The following is a 19,295-nucleotide window of genomic DNA, read 5'->3' as shown; positions in this document are numbered from 1 at the left end:
TACCAGCGGTTAAAGGTCTTCGGTAGGGTCAACGTTTCAAGATTTCAACGAAAAATAGGCCCTGGTCATAATCTGAACCAGACTTGTCAAAAATCGGGCCGGTCGACCCGGATTCAAAAATGAGTACTCATTTTTTACTAAAATGTTTTGAAATTTTTCGAAAAAATAGAGAAGTTTTGGTCAAAAACTATACTTTTTGCAAAAAAAGTTCAAAAAAAGTCAAAAAAATTCAAAAATTCATTATTTTTTCAAAAAAATGTTTCAAAACGGGCCGAGCGGGCAGAGATTTTGTTTAATTTCGGCCCGGCCCGGCCCGTGACAAGTCTGATCTGAACTGTCCTCATCTGAACCGCCCATTTCAGAACATCATGCAAACCAAATCTCATCAGTATGAGAGACACCCGGAACTGAAGTCGTACAAATCAGAGCCGACCTTCACATGATTTGAAAATTATTTCATTAAATTAAACCAAGTTTTGATATGTACAAATTCTGATTCGGGCGGTCAAGATTAGGGGTGGAGCCAACATGTTGTGTGTTCCTTTTCCTTTATGGTTTCTCAAAAAACTAGTTGTCATTGATCGTTTTGTCAGAAGGGTTCTCTACTTTGTCTCTCAAAAGTCTTAAACTTACTTACTAGAGTTGCGAGTTGCATGGAAATGAACATTCTTATCCGGAAGTCGGAATTCCATGCAACTCCGCTATCTATACATACCGAAAAAAGGAATAGCATGATCTGCAAGTCTCTCAAAACTAAGACAAAGCGAATTCTGACAAGTGAGTTACAAGTGAGCCAACAATCTTTTTCCAACATCATGAAGGCAAATGAGGAAGTGCTGAAACAACTATAAAATGTAGTTTCGTAGTTTCTGATTTAATAACCTTTACTTGTGTCTTTCCCTCCCCCAACCACAGAAAGAAAATTTGAAAAAACGCAGATTGCATGGTATCTTGTAGTTAATGTGACTGATGCTTCCTATAAAAATCGCCCATATATCAGAATCTACAGATATTCGCCTAGAAATGAGTGTTCTGATTGTTGCTTCTCTGTTTTTTGTTACCGTTTACATCGTACACTTTTACTGGAAAGTCAGAAAATACCCTAAAGGACCATTTCCATTACCACTGATCGGGAATCTTCTGCAGGTTTTGATACAGTTTCAGATTATATGTAATTTCATTGTATATTTTTCAGTTTCCTGGTGAAAACATCCATATCTACTTCGATGACTTGGCCAAGGAGTACGGTCCATGCTTCACTTTGTGGACTCCTCTTCCATCGGTGGTGATTACAGATTATGAGTATTTGAAAGAAGCATTTATAACACAAGGTAGGATATTTTATAATTGAGATCGTGAATTATTATTCCAGGCGACGCTTTTATCCACAGAGCTGACATTCCATCTGAAACACTATTGCAACCTCATAAAAATACCGGAGTGGTGATGTCAAGCGGAGAGAATTGGGTGCTTCAAAGAAGAACATCGTTGAAAATTCTTCGGAATTTCGGGATGGGAAAGAACTTGATGGAGGACCAAGTGATGAGATCAGTTCATGAACTTCTAGCTCAGCTGGAATCAATTGAAGACAAGAAAAATGTGGATATGTTTTGGCCGATTCAACTTTGCGTCGGGAACGTCATTAATGAAAGTCTTTTTGGATACCATTACAAGTATGAAGACTACGAAAGGTTCAAAACGTTCGTGACAATTGTGGATACTCATTTGAGAAGTTTGCAAAGTCGTGCTTCACTTCTGATCGCCGCGTTCCCATGGTTTCGACATGTTCCAATAATTGGAGAGAGCGGGTATTATGGTATTAAGAGAAATGTGAAGAAAGTAAGTCCACATACACAATTTTTTTCATACTTGCAAACCGGGCCGAGACGGGCCAACACGTGTAACCAGCTCCAAACCCAACACTATGAGCTGAAAATTATACCAAAATGTAGATCTCGACGAGTTCTATGTCCGTAACCTACTACTGGCCGGTCGGATGGGTAATCGTTAATTTGCCGCGGGCAGTGAAGAAGTGCCAAAAAACGCAAAAATCGCAACAACAAAAAAACGCCCGGCCCGCGATACATTAACGACTATCCTTCCGGCCCGTAGTAAGTCACGTACATAGAACTCGCTGAGATCTACATTTTGGTATATTTTTCAGTTCATAAGATTGCGTTTTAAGCAAGGTACGCACGGCCCGTGTCGGCCCGTTTCTTGCAAGTATAATTCTTATTTGTAAAACAATGGTTTCAGTATCAAAAATTCATCGACGAGGAAGTCGCGAGTCAAGTCAAAGATTATGATGGAGGGAGTGACCCGGATAACTTTGTTCACGCTTACTTACAACAAATGGAACAAACTGGAAATCCGGGACTAGAGTGAGCAAACAGAATTCAGAGTTCCAACTACATTCATATTCCAGCATGAAAAACTTATGCGCATCTGTTCTCGACTTCTGGGTAGCTGGAATGGAAACCACTTCGACCACACTTCGCTGGAGTCTGGCCTACATGATGAAGTATCCGGAGATTCAAGACAAAGTCCGCAAACAAATATTCGATGTAGTCGGAATGTCGAGGCTTCCCTCAATGTCTGACAAGCCAAATATGCCGTACACACAAGCGGTTATCCATGAGATTCAGAGACATTCGAGTATGATTCCGCTGCTAGCGTCCCATACAAGTATGCAATATCTTTTTTCGAATCAAATTATTTATTTTTATAAATTTCAGATATTGAAGATATTGTTCTGAAAGGACAGACAATACCGTCTGGAACCAGGGTTTTTGCCCAACTCTGGTCAATTCTGAAGCGTGACTCCATTTTCGAGGAAACCGATAAATTCAATCCGGATCGATATCTACTACAAGACGGTGAAACCATGAACAAGGTATAGATTCCCAAAAAAGTCCATAATTGAAAGTTTGATTCAGGGTGTCCTCGAAAGAACAATTCCATTCAGTATCGGAAAGAGAAGCTGCGTTGGGGAGGGGTTAGCCCGTTTGGAATTGTTTCTGATCTTCAGTGCAATGATGCAACAGTACGAGTTTGTGCCGAATGGACCAATCGATTTGACGCCAGTCTATGGAGGTGCACTCTCTGCAAAACCGTACACATGCCATGTTATCCCTCAAACAGCATAGACACTTCTTGACTGTTTTTTTTCCAATGTTTTCTATAATAAAGTTTTTTATAACACTATTCGAAATATTTGAAAAACACAATGTAAAACTACAAAGGTCGTTTTCCTCTCGCTGGCAGTTCAGAGATTCACATCAAATGATTAGCATAAAATGTTGTGTCCGCTATCACTTGGGAGATATATCTATGGATACACCAACTGTGGTTTCAGACATTCATCATCCTTTAAATTCAAAAGTTTTTGTAAAATTATCTTCAGCTTACTGTAAACGCTGTAATTAAAGCACGTGAGCTTCTATGCTGCAAATTTGCCTTTTTTGATTTTTTCAGGTCTATCGACGTAACAAGAAATTTAAAATCAGTGAGGTTTAATCGATAAACTAATGAAAAGGGATTTTGCAGTATTTACCATAGTTACATGGAATGAGTTGCGGTATCTAAAAAATCGCTGATTGTAAGAAAATAAATTCATTTTTTTTGAGTTTCCGAAGTTCTGAAAAGATTTATAAGTTTTGTCGGTCCTAATTAACCAGACTACTTTCTATTTGACAATATGTTCGTTGTCATGTCTCAGCAGACGCCCAAGCCCACCCAAGACACAACGCGGCAGAAAACCGACCACAACTTATTGTGCCGATCTTTTGATGAATATCACTGCGCTATCAGTTAGAGAAGAGTAGTTTTTGTAGATATAAATTGTAGTTTTCATAATTTTGCTATGTAACGTTATAAAACAGATAACGGGAAATTTCTTTGTTAAATTGAAGCAAGGGGTTATTAACTGCCAAAAGCCCTATTGGCTACGGAGAACACTTCATAATTGCTTATGAAACTTTGAGAGCTCATAACTCGGCTGAATGTGTCGGGTGAAATTAAAAAATTTCAGAAATGTTTTTTCAGATTATTCTTAACATATACTGAAAGTTTCAGCCAAGAAAACACTAGCATGGTCTTAGGGTTCCCTTGTGAGGTATAAATTGTCAAGATGGCGATTTTTTTTTCTGACCGTAGCTGTGTTGATAATATTGGTTTTCTTGAAAACATAGTCATTCCTTATAATTTACCAGAGTTGGGAGGAGATCATAGTTCCAGAAGCCATTTTTCAGCGAAATTAGGTCAATGCGATTGCCATCTTATGATTAGATTGAAAGACTTCTGAGCTACAAGAAACTGGGAAAAATTGATATCATTGATCCCAAATAGAAATAAATAAAATCTTTATACATATTATAACCTGAATTATATTAACAATCTACACTCTATCTTCCTCTTCCTCATCGTTCACAACTGTCTTCTTCCTTATAAAATCTTCGAGTGGCTTGTTTTTGGTTTCCGGGATTAGGAACTGAAAATTTCAGGTTTTGAGTTTAACAACGGAGAGGCTTACTCTGAAAAAGAAGAAATCCGCTAGCCCAATGGCAAGAAGAATAGCATAAGGTAGCTCTGGGAAGTCGATTCCGGTGTAGAGATTCTGGAACATAGTTCTTGCTATGAAGATCAAAATTTTTTGAAACCAGGCACTTACCAAATGGAAAACATGTGGAGCGAACACGATTCCAAATCTCGAGCAAAGCTGTGCAGTTGAATAAGAGATAGATCGAATTGCAGTTGGCATCAACTCATTCGACGCAATACTTGCTACAATTATCGCTTGAGATGTCATAGCACAAGATAACAATACTCCAATTCTGATTAATGTTGAGAACGTGGAAGCAGTGTCCGTCAAGCAAAAAACTATTATAGCAGCGATGATAGATATAGTTACGACACTGCAGATTCCATGACACATTTTTCGATTGAATCTCTCGAATTTATAGTCTAATAGTCCACTGAACAGACTGAATGAGTAGCGGAGTAGTCCGATTAGAATAGAATTCATGTAGATGGAACCAGCGACTGCTCCCAAGTTGAACATAATAGAGTAGTTGATTAATGTAGTCGCGAAACTGAAATTATCGATTTGTATTGATCCATTTCCAGAAACTCACAATGTAAAAGCAATGACAAAAGTGCCCGTCATAATCTCTCTTGTCTTGAACAAATGCCAAAATGAATGTTGTTTTCCGACTTTAGTGTTGGATTCCGAGATCTGTGTATCGTGTTCGTTGTCGAGAAAACTCTCGAGTTCAATTTCGTTCAATGATTTTGATTCAGGGATTCCGTCGAATTTTTCAATAGCGAGAAACACTTTTTTAGCGTGGAGCACTTTTCCTTTCTGCATGAGCCATCGGGGGCTTTCATGGAGGAATCTGAAAAAAAAAGACGGTCGGAAATTCAAAAAAGTTTGTGAATTGGTCAGAATTGGAACCAATATTTGCACATTTCTTCCACTGAATCGTTTTAGAACCCTATGGTATGAATTAAACCCGCTTACATTGGAATCGGTGCTGCCCTGAATCAGAATCACCCGGATCAAAACTGGTACAAAATCAGAAATGCCAATTTTGGGTTCAAAAAGTGTCGAAGTCATTGGAAATGTTGAATTCAGAGTCAAAATCGATAAAAAATTACAAAAAAACCGGTCAAAATGAGCATATGGGTCAAAAATGTCACAAAAGCAATTTTCGGGTGAAAATGATAGAAAATTAATTTAAAAAATACAGAAAAATATAGAATCAGATCCATTAAATCTATATTTAATTATAAAACCATTTTTATATATTTTTACCACCTTTTAATGGGTTCTGATTCGTACCAGTTCTTATCCGACCGGTTCTATAATAATGCGGGCAGTTATATTTCAGGCAGCACTTTGGAATGATCGTTCTGAAGCAATTTGAGTCATTTCCAGTCAATTTCAGCTGTTTTCCATCGCCTAAATCGCTCTAGATTGGCTTGAACCACTCAAAACCAATCTCAATCGATTGTTCAGCCAAATTCGATCAATTTAACTGATTTTTTGTTGTTTTGAGTACATTTTTCTAGTCTAAAACGCTCAGAATCGGTTTTGACTCATTTTCAAAACCATTTTCGACTAATTTCTAAATATACTCAATGGTTCTTAATAAACTTAAATTCTAGCCAAGTCAGAAGTGTACCGAAACCTATTTTTGTTGAATTAAAATTGACTATGGTTCAAATCCAAACTGTTCCTTTTTTGAACCGTCCAAACTAGAACCGCCCGATTCGAAACTGATACGTATTAGTTGCGTCAAATCGAAACTATCCAACTTTTACACTTTTGAATTTAAAAAACTCACGCCAACATCACAATTGCCGGTACTGTCAAAAACGAAATAACCAATACCAGCCGATCCCATTCTTGGAAGAAAAATGCAAGGATTCCAAGTAGGATCACATTTGGAGAGTAGCTGATGAGAGTTGAGATGTATCCTCTAGATCGTTTTGGGATGTTTTCAATCATGTAGACAACGGAGATGCTAGAAACTGAGGCTTAAATTCCCGAAGCTAACTGAAGAAGGCCTCTTGGTAACCGTGGAGCTTATATGATTGGAAAACTGAGAAAACGCTGATTCCAAATATATATTCAGTTTTTGCCCTGGATACCTTGTATCCGAAAAAGACGAGGTTAAAGTTTGGACCGCTGACAAGTCATTAACTTATCGACCGTTTTTCTTGAATAGCAAGCTTCGAGGGCAAAAACTGACTATACGTTTTCCCAGCTTTCCAACAATATAGGTGACTTACCATAACTCCGCGGTCACCTGGAGGCTTTCTCTAGTAAGAGTGACTCACGTGCTCTGTCCCCCATTGAAGAAACAAAGAATTGTGCGGAAAATCGTGAATTTCTTAAAATCCGAGGAAAGCGCCGACCAGATCCCAAATATGAAACACATGCAAAGACAGAACATCATTGGTTTCTTCCTTCCATATAAATCTCCAATTTGTCCAAATACCAGGCACCCCAGCATCACACCAATCATCTGGATGGATGTGCCGAGTTTTTCCAGTTTCGCATCTTCACAGAGTAATTTGAACTGAAAGAGTATGCAATTAGTTAATTAGTTACCTAATTGGTTTACCTGCTCAGTAATCCCATAAAACTGTCGCTCAAACGTCATATCATTTTGCTCCTTACAGTAATTATAGTTAGCACATGCTTCTTCGTTGGAGGCAAATGTAAGATTCCCACAAGATTTGATGGTAGGAGCGGCGCCTGAAAAAAAGAAAAAAAGTCATCATTAGAGCGTACTTAAAAAATAACAAATACCTGCATACACCATAAGCATAGTGTTCGACAGCTGTGACAGCATGGCGACCTCCACAAAAATACAAAGAAATATTGAGTATCTTCCCATACGGAGGAGGTCATCACTATGGAGAGCATTGGGTTTTAGACCACCGGGCGGTTCTGGAAATACATTTTTATTTTTTAGGTTCTATCAAAACGCGCTCTATCGCACTGTGCTAACTAGAGAAGATCATGGCGTCAGTTTGAAGATATGGGAGGAGATTTATATCATTGGAAAGCTGAGAAAACGCGGATTTTAAACAGAGATAAGCGGAAGAGTTGGCGGAAGAAATCCTTAAAGTTAAGCCTGTATTCCGCCTTCCGCCCTGAGGTCATTTTGCGGAAGGCGGAATACAAGCCTTAATGACTGTAACTCGTTTAGTTTTTAATATTTTAATGTCTTGTTTTTTCCAATCGATAGACAAATTTATGCTGCAAATTTAATCTATTGAATATTTTTTGCTACCGTCCCAAAGAAAAGCTACTCTGCCAATTTAAGGATTTCTTCGGCCACCTCTTCCGCTCATCTCTGATAATTCTCTATTTTACCGAACTTTGACCTTGTTTTTCTTGAATACCAGGACTCGAGGCCAAAAACTGAAAATATATTTGGAATCTGCGTTTTCTCACCTTTCCAATGATACAAATCACGTCCCACATACCCAAACTGAGTTCGGACCGTCTCTTGTAAATTAATCAATAATTATTTAAAGACAAACTCACTCTCAAGAATCTGCAAACTTTCTTCGTCGTCGTCGCATGTTGTCCTTTTTGATGTCATAACAGCGAGGTCTAGAACAGAATTCTATAATACAGAAATGGCAAAAAGGGAGAAAAAGAGAATGGGATTATAATAATATGTTAAATAGAGATAGCAGCGACAACACATACTTTGTATGCGCCCTGTTTTTATGAGTGCTCGATAATTCTTCAAAGAAACGGAAATTATGCCGATGGCGGGTTTGCGTGTGTTTAGGTGTATATAAAAGAGAGAGAGTCGGTTATCAATAATTTTTTAATTGTTTGAATTGAAACAAAAAAATATGAGTTTGGCTTTTAGTTTCTTCTTTTTCCAAAGGTAATGTATGCTAGGAAACTTTTAAAAATCGAAAATCCTTGGAACGCAAAATTTCGTGGATAAGAAGAATCCAACTCATTGTTCGTTTTTTTTTCGCTTAATATCAAAGTTCACGTTAAAAAAAGCCACAAAAAAGTTGTTACATTGAACTAGCCCTGTTATATTATATCATCATTTTTTGTAAATTTCGAATTAAATGATCATACATCAGGCAAAGTACTTTTTTGTTTACCTTTTTATTTCTGCATTAGTTTGGTTCATTTTAATGTTTGGCCAGGGCTACCTTTACAGCCGCGCTCTATTGACAAGAATGGTACATTTTTTGCGTCACGGTGAAGATTCTAACTTATGTGCATACTATACCGGCTATATAAATTCAATGTGCCGCAAAAAATGTACCCAATTTGTCAATAAAGCGCCGTTGCAAAGCTTCATCGTATGATTTTAATAGAACAAGTTTTGAGCTATAATTTCGTAGTTGACAACTTTGTATCTCCTCTAGACTTCGAAATATACGCTTTGGAAGACAGGCGACTGTAAGTGAGGAGGACACGCAGAGAAGCTAGAGTGTCTGACTTCTCTGCGCCTCTCACTCTCTCGGATGCTAATCAACTCAGTTTAAAGTCTCATATCTCAAAAATCATGGGAGCTATCAAAAGATTTGAGCTACAAAAGTCAATCTGGTGTGATATGAAAAACATTTTTGAAATTCGGCAAATTTTGCACGCCACGCTTCTTACAACCGTGCTCTACCATAACGATAGAAAATTACGTTCGAAATTGAGAGACTGAGAGAAAAAGATGCAAGGTGATTTCAGTGGAGCGCAGTTGTTTGTGTTTTTAACCAAATTTTAAGGCACGGCAGATATCAATATCCAACTCAAAACTTGTTCCAAGGTAAAACCCAACTGAAACTAAACAATCCTAAAACCACTTTCAAAATCTAAAAACTAATTAAAAATCAAACTGTTTGATTCAATATAGATGTATGACCCTCCTAAACTTCTTCTATTGTTATTTGCTTACGTTCGAGTGTTTTTTTCCCACTTCAAAGGTTAGTTATACCCATCAGCGAACAAATCACACCCGACGGACTGTAAACTTATAAAAATTGCTGTATGTTTGGAAAGCTGATGTAGTGAGGATTCAAAAACAGGTTTCAATTGTTGTCTAGAATTTTTGTCTAGAATCCCTCAAAATTTCAGTTACCCCTTTATCCCTCTCTTTTCTGAATTTTGATCATCCCCTTTATGACAGTCTTCTTCGGGGGAAACCCTAAAATAAAAAGTTTCTTTTTGCAGTTTTTATCACCTCAAAGAACGATCACCCAAGAGAAAGCGCATGACTTTTCTCTAGTCCATTAAAAAAGTTTCAATCTTTTTCGTTTTATCACGGAACACTCGTAATATGACGAGGATCACCTGATGAACAAAGTTCATATTTATTTATTTTTGAGATCAAAAGTTAAAACAAAAAGCTATAATAGACCAGTAACCTAACACGTATTCTTTCGTCTTCTCGGTGTCTTCACAATCACAAATTTATCCACCAAATGCTCCTCCAAATTGTAGAATTGCGACGGCTTCTTCTGCTCGAAGCCCTCATCCGATGCTCCCTCCTCGCCATTCTCATCCACATCGCTCCCATCAAGATCCTCAAGTTCTCCATATCTCAGTTCAAGATGGTCGTCCTTGAGGCGATCGATACGACGCCAGTAACCAACGTGGGGCCCTGCAAACAATCAGAAAATTAGTATTATCAGATTGAAGGCATTGGGATGAATGGATCAGTGCCCGGTATGAAATTTATCATACTTGAAAACCGGGCCGAAACGGGCCGACACGAGCAGGTGCGAACTCGCTTTAAACGCAATATTATAGCCTGAAAAATTTACCAAAATGTAGGTCTTAGCGAGTTCCATGAATGTGACCTTCTACGGGCCAGATGGCTAATCGTGGGCCGCGGGCCGGGCTAGAATGTCTTTTTAGAACATTTTCGTGTTTTCCACACTTTTTCCCGTCCCGCATTAACGAATTTGCCTCGTAGTAGACCACGGATATAGAGCTCGTCGAGATCTACATTTTTCCGGCCCGGTTATATGGTCGTTGGCCCTATGCCATTCCTGTGCCAACTCACATTCCCATCCATAATTATCGCTCGTGAACTGCTTCTGGAGAAGTGTCACGTAGTTCTTTGGGGGTCTCAAGAAGTTGTATGCAGCAAGTGGCTCCTCGTCTCCACCTTCCTCTTCTCCATCATCCTCCTTCTTCGGTTTCCGATTCTTCTTCAGAAAATGAGAATACCGTTGTCCGTACACTGAATCTAAGGTCTTATGATCATAAGCGTTGTCCTTCTTCAACTCGTGAACATCCTTGATCATAAAATAATCCAAAAATCGTTCTGGACTATACCCATAACTCCAGTTCGGCCACACATAACTTCTCAAATTGACTCGCTCAATCAGAAGAACCTTCCATCCGTCATTCAACTTCTGAGTTCTGTCCAAAAGTTCGATTCCGATGGCGTCTTCGGCTTCCCACCGGCGTTTCTTATTCAACGAATACATGATGTATGGAGCCATATCGATATCCTCTTCCGCTTTGAATTTCAGATCTTTTTCCGATTTGAAATGGGTGGTTTTCATAACGGTACCTTCCTTCTTGAGATGGAAGAGGCAGAGCTCGGCGACGGAGTTTCGGACACGGTCTTTTTCAGCAGCAGGGCGCCCATGTTTGCTCCTGGAAAAATAGGAAATGGGGGTGAATTGTAGAGGATTTTGAATATGTTTTCAAATTCTGTCTAGGCTCAACACGAACCAAAATGCAAGGCTCTTGGAAGCATCGTATCTCTGTCCATATTCATTCTATAAAAAATTTGAAAGCAGATTCAGAATTCTGAAAAGTTCAGCTATTGAACAGTATAAGTTTTGAGCAAGAGATTGACCAAAATCACAATATAGAATTGTATTTTTGCTCAAAACGTCAAGTCTACTAACAAAAATGTGTTGTATCTCGGTTCATTTGGATGGTAGGTCCAGTTTAAAAACAAATTCAGAATTTTCTCAACTTTTGCTTTCGAATGATATAGGTTTTGACACAGAACAATTTTTCAATTTCGTTTAATTTTCAACGTTTTGTGATAGTTGTCATTCTTTCGGTGAAGTATTCAGGTTGGGGCAGAAAGGGTTATAACTCGGCTCATTTTTACGGTATATCGATTTCAAATACTAATTTGAAATTCTCATTATTTCAGCTTTCCAGCTATACATTATGTGCATTATGGGGCTATTCACTTCCGGAAAAAAACAGTTTTTTTCCCGTTTTCCGCCGTTTTTTCCAGTAAATGAATCCTCGATCGAGGGAAAAATAACGTTTTTGTCCGAACGTAAATAGCCCCATAATGTACATTATGTACAGCACAAAATTAGTACATCACAAAAAATTACAACAAAAATTAACAGAAATGAATTTTTATTTCGAATATTGCCTAGAAATATATATTCTCTCATAAAAATTTAAAAATTGTCAAAAAACTCACCAAAAATAAGTGTCGTCCATATCTTGCTAGCCAACTGCCTGCTATTGCTTCCCGAACCGCCGCCTTTTTATTCAGTTGTTGTGTGGAATTTCGCAATTCGTCACTTCTTTTTCCCTAAAAGATTTGTTTGTTTTGTTCGATCGTTATCAAGGCGTGGAAAATGAGTTCCGAGCGATAAAAAAGATGAATCATTGATTCTTTTGGAAGATCGACAGGTCAAATCGACACGCTGTCAGAATTTTGATCAGAGATTGCTTTCTCTCTGTTTGTTTGGGTTAGATGGGAGGAGTGAACTTTTGAGCTTTTTTTTCTGATTCTAGGTTTAAAAAATTGTGAGAGTCCAATAAAATTTTGAGCTGAGTCTAGACATGAATCAACCGGACTATTAGTTCTAAAGTGCATTTCGAGATTTTTACAACGTTTGACATGAAGAAAGTAAATATGAAACTAATTTTTAATTAAAAAAACCTTAGAAAATAATGCAAATAGAAGCCAAGTCACAAAGAAAAACAATAATTGAAACGTGGCGTGCGATAGAGCGTGTTTGCACCGGCAGGTGTGAAAGCTAGTTTTCTCCAGGTAAGTAACGTAACTCCATAGTCAAAAACTAGAGTTTCAATTTTTCTTCAAAATATCTAAACACATTTTTTGAAAATTTTGAAGAAACCTCGGAAAAAGAGAAAAACTATATTTTGTTAACGGAGTTATTCTAACTTCCTAGACAATGATGGCTGAAGTTTTCCTATGTCACTGCGCTCGGCCACCGGTTACTGTAGTCATTTTTAAGTTACGAACAAGGTTATCGAGGCCGCGGATTAACCAAATGGGCAAAAATTTTGCACATCGACTAATCTCCTGGTCAAAACTCCATCTATGAACATGTCTTCCCACAAAAAATTTCCTGACGTCTTCTTCTTCTACTTGTTCAAACTAATGTAGTTTTTGTAGCTCCGTTCAAACTTGTTCCATATCGAGACTGTCCGGCACGTCGTGACGATCAGAAAATCATTACTAATGCTTCCAGCAGAGCCGTAAGAGGGCAAAGCGGAGTTAACAGTTTTGTCACGCTCTAAAGTACAGTCATAGCCTCACAGTTTCGTCTAGATACACGTAAGAGAAGAACTTATTGATAGCTCTGTTAGGTTTCAGAAAGACTCACGTTGAATACTTGTACAGATGATTACTTGGGGAAATAAAAATGCTTTGTATAAAGTTTTATGTAACTGGCAAACTTTTTGACTTAATTTTTTGATATTTATTGTTTGTGTAGTCCAAATCAAGAGCTATATTTTTGCAGTTTAAAACTACTTGATAGCTATTCACGCTTTTGAGATATAAGCCTTTGAATATGAGCGACTTGAGCAGAGAAAGCAGACACTCTCGTTTCTCTACGTCTCCCCCTGCTTTTCTTCAAGGCAATGTTTGAAGGGGCATATCTCAAAACCTAGAGGAGCTATCAAAAAGTTGTCAACTACAAAAATGGAGCTCTAGACTTAATCCACAACATTTCAATAATTGAAACAAATTGAACTATCCTGGCAACTGTTCTGCCATACTGTTCGACGATCGATGGCTCAAAGCACATTCCCGCGTTCTCAATCCCCACCTCACATTTTACTACATTTTGTACATTGAAACGCCATTAAACCCGTGTGTCCTCCGTCCGCAATAAATATATCTAGCAGCTCGAGTGTCCATCGGTCTCCTCTCCCCGTGTTGTTCACATGACCATCTTGTTTCTCTCCTTTATTGTATGTTGATCAGTAGCATTGACTTTCCAAAAAAAGAATTTTCTGTTCTATGCAACTGATCTTTCTCTCTCTATCACTATCTCCAAATCAGATCATAAAACTGTCAGTACAGTTTGCGCACCTTCATAAATCACTCAGTGATGTTCTCTTCTCTTTTGCTTAGTTTCTGCTTCGTACACTGATTAAAACATAATAAAACAAGTTTTGTCTTTTCTAACAATATGAATCTTTTTCTTTTTTTCCACGAAACAATTATCATCATAAAAAATGGCTTATCTCTTTCCCTTCTTAACCTTATCTTAACCCAATCGGTCATCATTTCTCTCCGAATCTTAAACGTCATGGTGCAGTCTCGCTCAACCCTTCCATCCCCTTTCCCCTCAATAAACTATTGCATCACATTTGATTCTGTGTCTCCTCCCTCCCTACACTCTCTCATCTCAGAGAGAGAGAGAGAGACCGAGACGATAGGAGACAAAAGTCTTCATTCCCCTCTTGTCGAAACGTCGACGATTGTTGCTGCTATTTCTTTTTCCTACTCAATTTTTGATATCATCTTGATTTTGATTATCAGCAGTTTCCTTCCCCCTTCTCCATTTGAAAATACGGTTTATATACCATTCCAACCTAGCCATGTCCTAACTATTGCGAAATATTGCGCATAAATCTTTTCGGTCACATGTTGGACCTCCCCTACATTGTTGGCACGTTGCCAAGTGCCCCCCTCCCTCCTATCGCTAATTTTCGTGGACGTGTCCTACTAGGTGCGCTAAATAGGGTCAAAGACTGTCTGGCTGACTGTTTTGACCAAATTGTTTTCATCAGCCGTTGCTATTTTGGACATTAAGAGTGTATTGAAGATTGTTTAAAGATTTTCAGCAAACTCATAATTATAGATAAACATCATGTGATCTAATGTACTGATCGATAATGATCGGTGATTTTTGAAATAGTGCATTTTGTAGAACTAATCTAGGACTACATTTTTACAATTAACAACTTTTTTATAACTTTTTCCAGTTTTGAGATACTGTATGATCTTTAGTGTTTACGAGTTACTTAACTTTGAGACAATGTAGTTTTAACAGAATTTTTCCGATTTGAAAATTTTTACACTGATTCAAAAGCCAAAGTTTTGATCTTCATTTTTGTAGTTAACAACTTTTTCATAGCTCTTTTAGATTTCGAGATATTCACCTTCAAAGTTAGCCAACTGAATTTAGATAGCGAGAGAGCGCGCAGAGAAGCTTGAGCGTCTGACTTCTCCACGCACTCTCTACATCCTTTTTCTCTAACAATGCCTCTGAAAACCGGTCGAATCTCTCCTGACTACAAATCGCGACAAATTGAAAACACGAGAGAGTGCAGAGAAGTCAGACACTCTAGCTTCTCTGCGCCCTCTCTTGCAGTTTCCGGCGCTCAACTTTAAAGGCGCATATTTCGAAGCCCTGCAGAGGTATCAAAAAGTTGTCAACTTGAAAAATGTAGAGCTAGAGTTTTTCTATACAACCATTATAATTTCAAAGGAATCTGACTCATGAGTGACATCAGAACACCTCTTAAAATTTGACTTTCTGCACGTGCGCCCATGGTCTTTTACAGCTGTCGCTATATTGTCTTTCATCAATACTTTTGACTTCCGCTTCGATAACAAAAAAACTATTTCTTCAATTTACAGGTTTATCTCAACGTCCAACGCTCGTCGCTCTCTCCGTGCTCTCAAGCCACCCACTTCCTTCAAACACTTTTCAACCGGTATGTTTTATTATTCACATGTTTTTCATGTGAATCGTTGTTTTTTGATCAAAATAATATCTCCCTTTTTACAGAAAATGTCTTTGTTCACCGCTCAACCAACCGTCGACATGCCGTCCGCTGAAAACGCACCACCCCCGCCGCCGTTCATACCTCCGTTCGAAGGTTAGTTTAGTGTGGAGAGCAGTAAAATTATAGCTGGGGTTTCAGAATGCAATGCTACCGTAAACGAGTGGGGAGTTTGGCCGGCCGAATTCTTCGTCGCTGACCCGGCTCACGACCAAACCGCCACTTGCGCCGCCTCGGCCACCGTAAGTTTGGAGGGATGGATCTAAACAAAAAAGTTGAATAAAGAGTTGCAAATTAAACTATTAATCTTTGAAAAACTTCAAATTTGAAGGAAGTTACAGTACTCTAAACAACTTTTACTTTGAATTTTGCTGGGTAACTTTGACAGTGTGCTACGATCTTAAATAAGAAATGTTTGTACCCAAATTTTGTGAGCCAATAGAAGAAATCTAGCTCTTTATTTTTGTAATTGACAGCTTTTTGATAGCTACTCTAGGTTTTGAGATTTGCGTCTTTAAAGTTCGGATGGTGAAAGTGAGTGAGAGAGAAAGGGCGCAGAGTAGTCAGACACTCTGGTTTCTCTGCGTCTACACCCTTAGTTAGAAAGAAAATATATCCCAAAATTTTTCAAAGCATAGAAAAAGTATAGCCCTACATTTTAGTAATTGACAACTTTTTATAACTATTAAAGCTTTCGAGATATGCGCCTTTAAAGGTTGGTACCTGGAGGATCCTAACTTCTCCGGGTCTTTTTTTGCACCTGTTTTTAAAGGCGCATATCTCAAAAACCAAAATAGCTATCAAAAAACTGTCAACTACAAAAATGAAGATCTTGACTTGCACTAGCTATTCATATAAAAAAATTATCCAGAAAAAGTTATAAGTGTTTCGATCCCCCTATCCAAAAAAACACCACCAAAAAATCTAAAATTGTTCCAGGAAATCGAGTCGAGAGTTCGCTGTGGCAACACGCCGGTTAATCGTAACTGCACCGCGCTTGTCCCCGACAGCAAGTGTGTTTTTAAGTGGGCCCAAGCCACCACCGCCACCGCTACTCTTTGCTCATGCCAATGCTGTCTTCTCGGAGCCGACCAATGTGAAATGGTGAGTGCCGTAATGTATAAGGAAGGCGCACAGTTCATGTTATGAACTATATCATATTTAGATCACACATTGTCGGCCATGATACGCCTCCTGGAGGGTATAAAAGGCGCTGAAAAGTGTTCGCTTAGTCCTTCACGGGAATCCTAGAATATACTAAAATAGGAAAAAAGATGTCCAGAACATTTGGAATTTACTGGTTGAGAATCTTTAGGTAATAGAATCTAGAAAAAGGACAAGGACGGCATAACACAAATCAAAAAATTTTCAGCGTTCCTCTTCCTCCATGCCAAACGGAATGTCAATTTCAATCGGGTCTAGTTCCATCGACGGCTCCGGGTCCTATTTACTCGGAGACCAACTCCACCAGCAGCATGATCATGGACACTGCGAGACCTCGGATGTTGCCGCCGTGCAGTATTTTGTCGAACTCTCCGACGTCGTTGTCTAAAGAGGATTGTCTCTTCAACCCACATCATCATCATCAATACTCCACTTCACCAATCAATCAGCCATTCTATGATAACGCATCGCCATCCCTCTTCCATTCCGAACATTCCGAATACTCCCCAGCAGGTGTCGTCTACTCACCCAACTCTGCAGCATCCACGTCACCATTCCCCACATTCGAAGATTCTGAGATTCCCTTCCTCGACTCGCTCATCGCCCAAGTCCGACAAGAAATGTCCGTTGATGAAGGGGAAGTCACCGTTCCATCGCCATCCACGTCTTCTGATATCTCATCTGTCAGTCGGAAATCATCATCATCCACGTCGTCATCTCTCCGTGACGTCTTCGTGCAGCCCGGACAGACACTTGTCATCCGTGGTGATGATGGTCAAGAATATAAGGTTATCGTCGAAAGAGTCGAGGAATCTGCTCCAGTTTCAATCAAGAGAAAGTCATCAGATGATAGTTTGATAGCCCCGAAACGAGCCCGTGCCGCGCCGGTTTCACTTGTCAATTTGTCGGATGAGGAGGTAAGAGTGTTGCGGGGGTTTGTAGTCTATGAATATGTGAGAAGTTCAGTTAGGGGAAAAGTGATGTAGGTGTAAGGCTCCGTTTTTAAAATGTCAGAATCCAGTAAATGCGCTCTCCCGCACAGTAGCGTTGGTGTGTCACGCAAAAGTTAAGAGCGTGAGTTAAGCCTACGTATCCCACTATTCAGTCGCTACGCAGCCAACACACAAACGTCAAGACTTCGGATTTTCATGGACTGTGACACAAAGATTCAGAGCTCAATCGCACTTTCCTGATCGTTCTTGCTATCAGACTCACTACGGAAGGTCATGGAGTCCGTGTAGAGATATAGGACCTGACCTGTATCATTAGAAAGCTGAGAAAACGCTGATTCCAAATATATATTCAGTTTTTGCCCTTGATGTCTAGTATTCGAGAAAAATAAGGTTAAATTTTGGAAGTCATTACCTTACCGACGTGTTAAAACTATCGGCAGCGTGGTACCCTTAGAGAGTGGTCCAAACATTGACATCGATTTTTTCGAATACCAGATCTCAATGGCACAAACTGAATATATATTTGGAATCAGCGTTTTATCAACTTTCCAATGATATAGGCTACGTTCCATAACTTCAAACTAACTCCATGACCTTCCTTAGTCAGTATCCGCCTATTGAGTCGCTACGCAGCCATACCGCTCGTAGTGTCTGCATTTGTCCTGATCTGCGCCCTCCATCCCCCCGACCCCTACCTTTTATCTCATCCCAAATCCCCAATTCCAGATCGCCGAACGAAAAAAGCAACAAAACCGTGCGGCCGCTCTCCGATACCGTCAAAAGCTCCGTGAAAGCCGTGTGCTCTCAGTCAGCGCCAAAGAGACGCTCAGCCAACGAAACGCCTATCTCCGTGACGAGGCGGAACGTCTGACCAAGGAATGCGACGTTCTTCGACGACTTATCTTCGATAAGCTCGGCAAGAACGTTTAACTCTGTTTTCGTTTTCTACTATCATCCCCGTTTATCTTTTGAAAATCTCTTTTGAAAAAAAACTGAAAAACAGACACTTACTCAAAATTGAATTCAAGGAACCGACCGAGATTTGATTGAGCGAGATTCGCCTCTCTAGGGAGGTCACTTCTGTGTGTTCATGTTTTTATGTTTTTTTTTCTCTTTTCTCCTTTTTTGGTGACGAATGTGCTTTTATTACTTCATTTTATTTTCAACATAACGTTCCCCCTCATGTATCTCTTTTTTCCCTCCTTCCCTCCTTCCCTGACATCTAAAAAAGTATCAATTCCCTCCCCCTTGTCTGTATTATTGGCTGATTGATTGTGTCTTTATATATCCAAAGTTCAACTTGTTTTTCCTCTGAAAATTTCCAAAAATAACTGAAAAATAAATAAACATAAATTAAAAATAACTGTGAGATCAGACATGGGGGGTCTTCTTCGCGAAAGGGCGTTCCAGAAAAATCCAGATCCAGAAAACTCACAACAAGCTCTTACGGAATTTCTGAAATCTCTGAAATCGTCATGAGATTTTTGTACTTTTTATCTATTCTTGGGTAGTAGCATCATACCAAATACAGAGGGCTTCTTTGGTAGTGCATTCTGAGAAGAATTGTTGGATTTCGTTAATCACATTATAATGGTTGTATAGAAAAAGTAAAGCTCTATATTTTTGTAGTTGACAACTTTTTGATAGCTTTT

General features: G+C 39.0%; 4 protein-coding genes across 4 annotated transcripts; 2 read left to right on the top strand and 2 right to left on the bottom strand.

Annotated features, from left to right (window-relative positions):
• Nucleotides 1-1,023: 1,023 nt before the first annotated feature.
• Nucleotides 1,024-3,146, top strand: GCK72_016553 (uncharacterized protein; the record flags this gene model as incomplete). The annotated part of the gene is made up of 7 exons (XM_053731557.1): nt 1,024-1,146; nt 1,196-1,247; nt 1,373-1,839; nt 2,257-2,381; nt 2,426-2,685; nt 2,736-2,893; nt 2,937-3,146. The coding sequence occupies 7 exons, from the start codon at nt 1,024-1,026 to the stop codon at nt 3,144-3,146; spliced, it is 1,395 nt and encodes a 464-aa protein (XP_053580470.1).
• Nucleotides 3,147-4,396: 1,250 nt separating this feature from the next.
• GCK72_016552 (uncharacterized protein) lies at nt 4,397-8,117 on the bottom strand (the record flags this gene model as incomplete). The annotated part of the gene is made up of 9 exons (XM_003100411.2): nt 4,397-4,489; nt 4,532-4,615; nt 4,670-5,090; nt 5,133-5,393; nt 6,345-6,524; nt 6,841-7,082; nt 7,128-7,261; nt 7,316-7,456; nt 8,060-8,117. The coding sequence occupies 9 exons, from the start codon at nt 8,115-8,117 to the stop codon at nt 4,397-4,399; spliced, it is 1,614 nt and encodes a 537-aa protein (XP_003100459.2).
• Nucleotides 8,118-9,909: 1,792 nt separating this feature from the next.
• GCK72_016551 (uncharacterized protein) lies at nt 9,910-11,971 on the bottom strand (the record flags this gene model as incomplete). Its single annotated transcript, XM_003100365.2, has 3 exons — nt 9,910-10,145; nt 10,551-11,152; nt 11,952-11,971. 3 exons carry the CDS (start codon nt 11,969-11,971, stop codon nt 9,910-9,912), a joined length of 858 nt encoding a protein of 285 aa, XP_003100413.2.
• Nucleotides 11,972-15,534: 3,563 nt separating this feature from the next.
• GCK72_016550 (uncharacterized protein) lies at nt 15,535-18,573 on the top strand (the record flags this gene model as incomplete). The annotated part of the gene is made up of 5 exons (XM_053731556.1): nt 15,535-15,622; nt 15,668-15,768; nt 16,466-16,644; nt 16,899-17,607; nt 18,370-18,573. 5 exons carry the CDS (start codon nt 15,535-15,537, stop codon nt 18,571-18,573), a joined length of 1,281 nt encoding a protein of 426 aa, XP_053580469.1.
• Nucleotides 18,574-19,295: the final 722 nt, after the last annotated feature.

Source organism: Caenorhabditis remanei, chromosome V (assembly GCF_010183535.1).
Source record: "Caenorhabditis remanei strain PX506 chromosome V, whole genome shotgun sequence".
Taxonomy (NCBI): Eukaryota; Metazoa; Nematoda; class Chromadorea; order Rhabditida; family Rhabditidae; genus Caenorhabditis; species Caenorhabditis remanei.
This window is presented reverse-complemented; position numbering and strand designations above follow the sequence as displayed.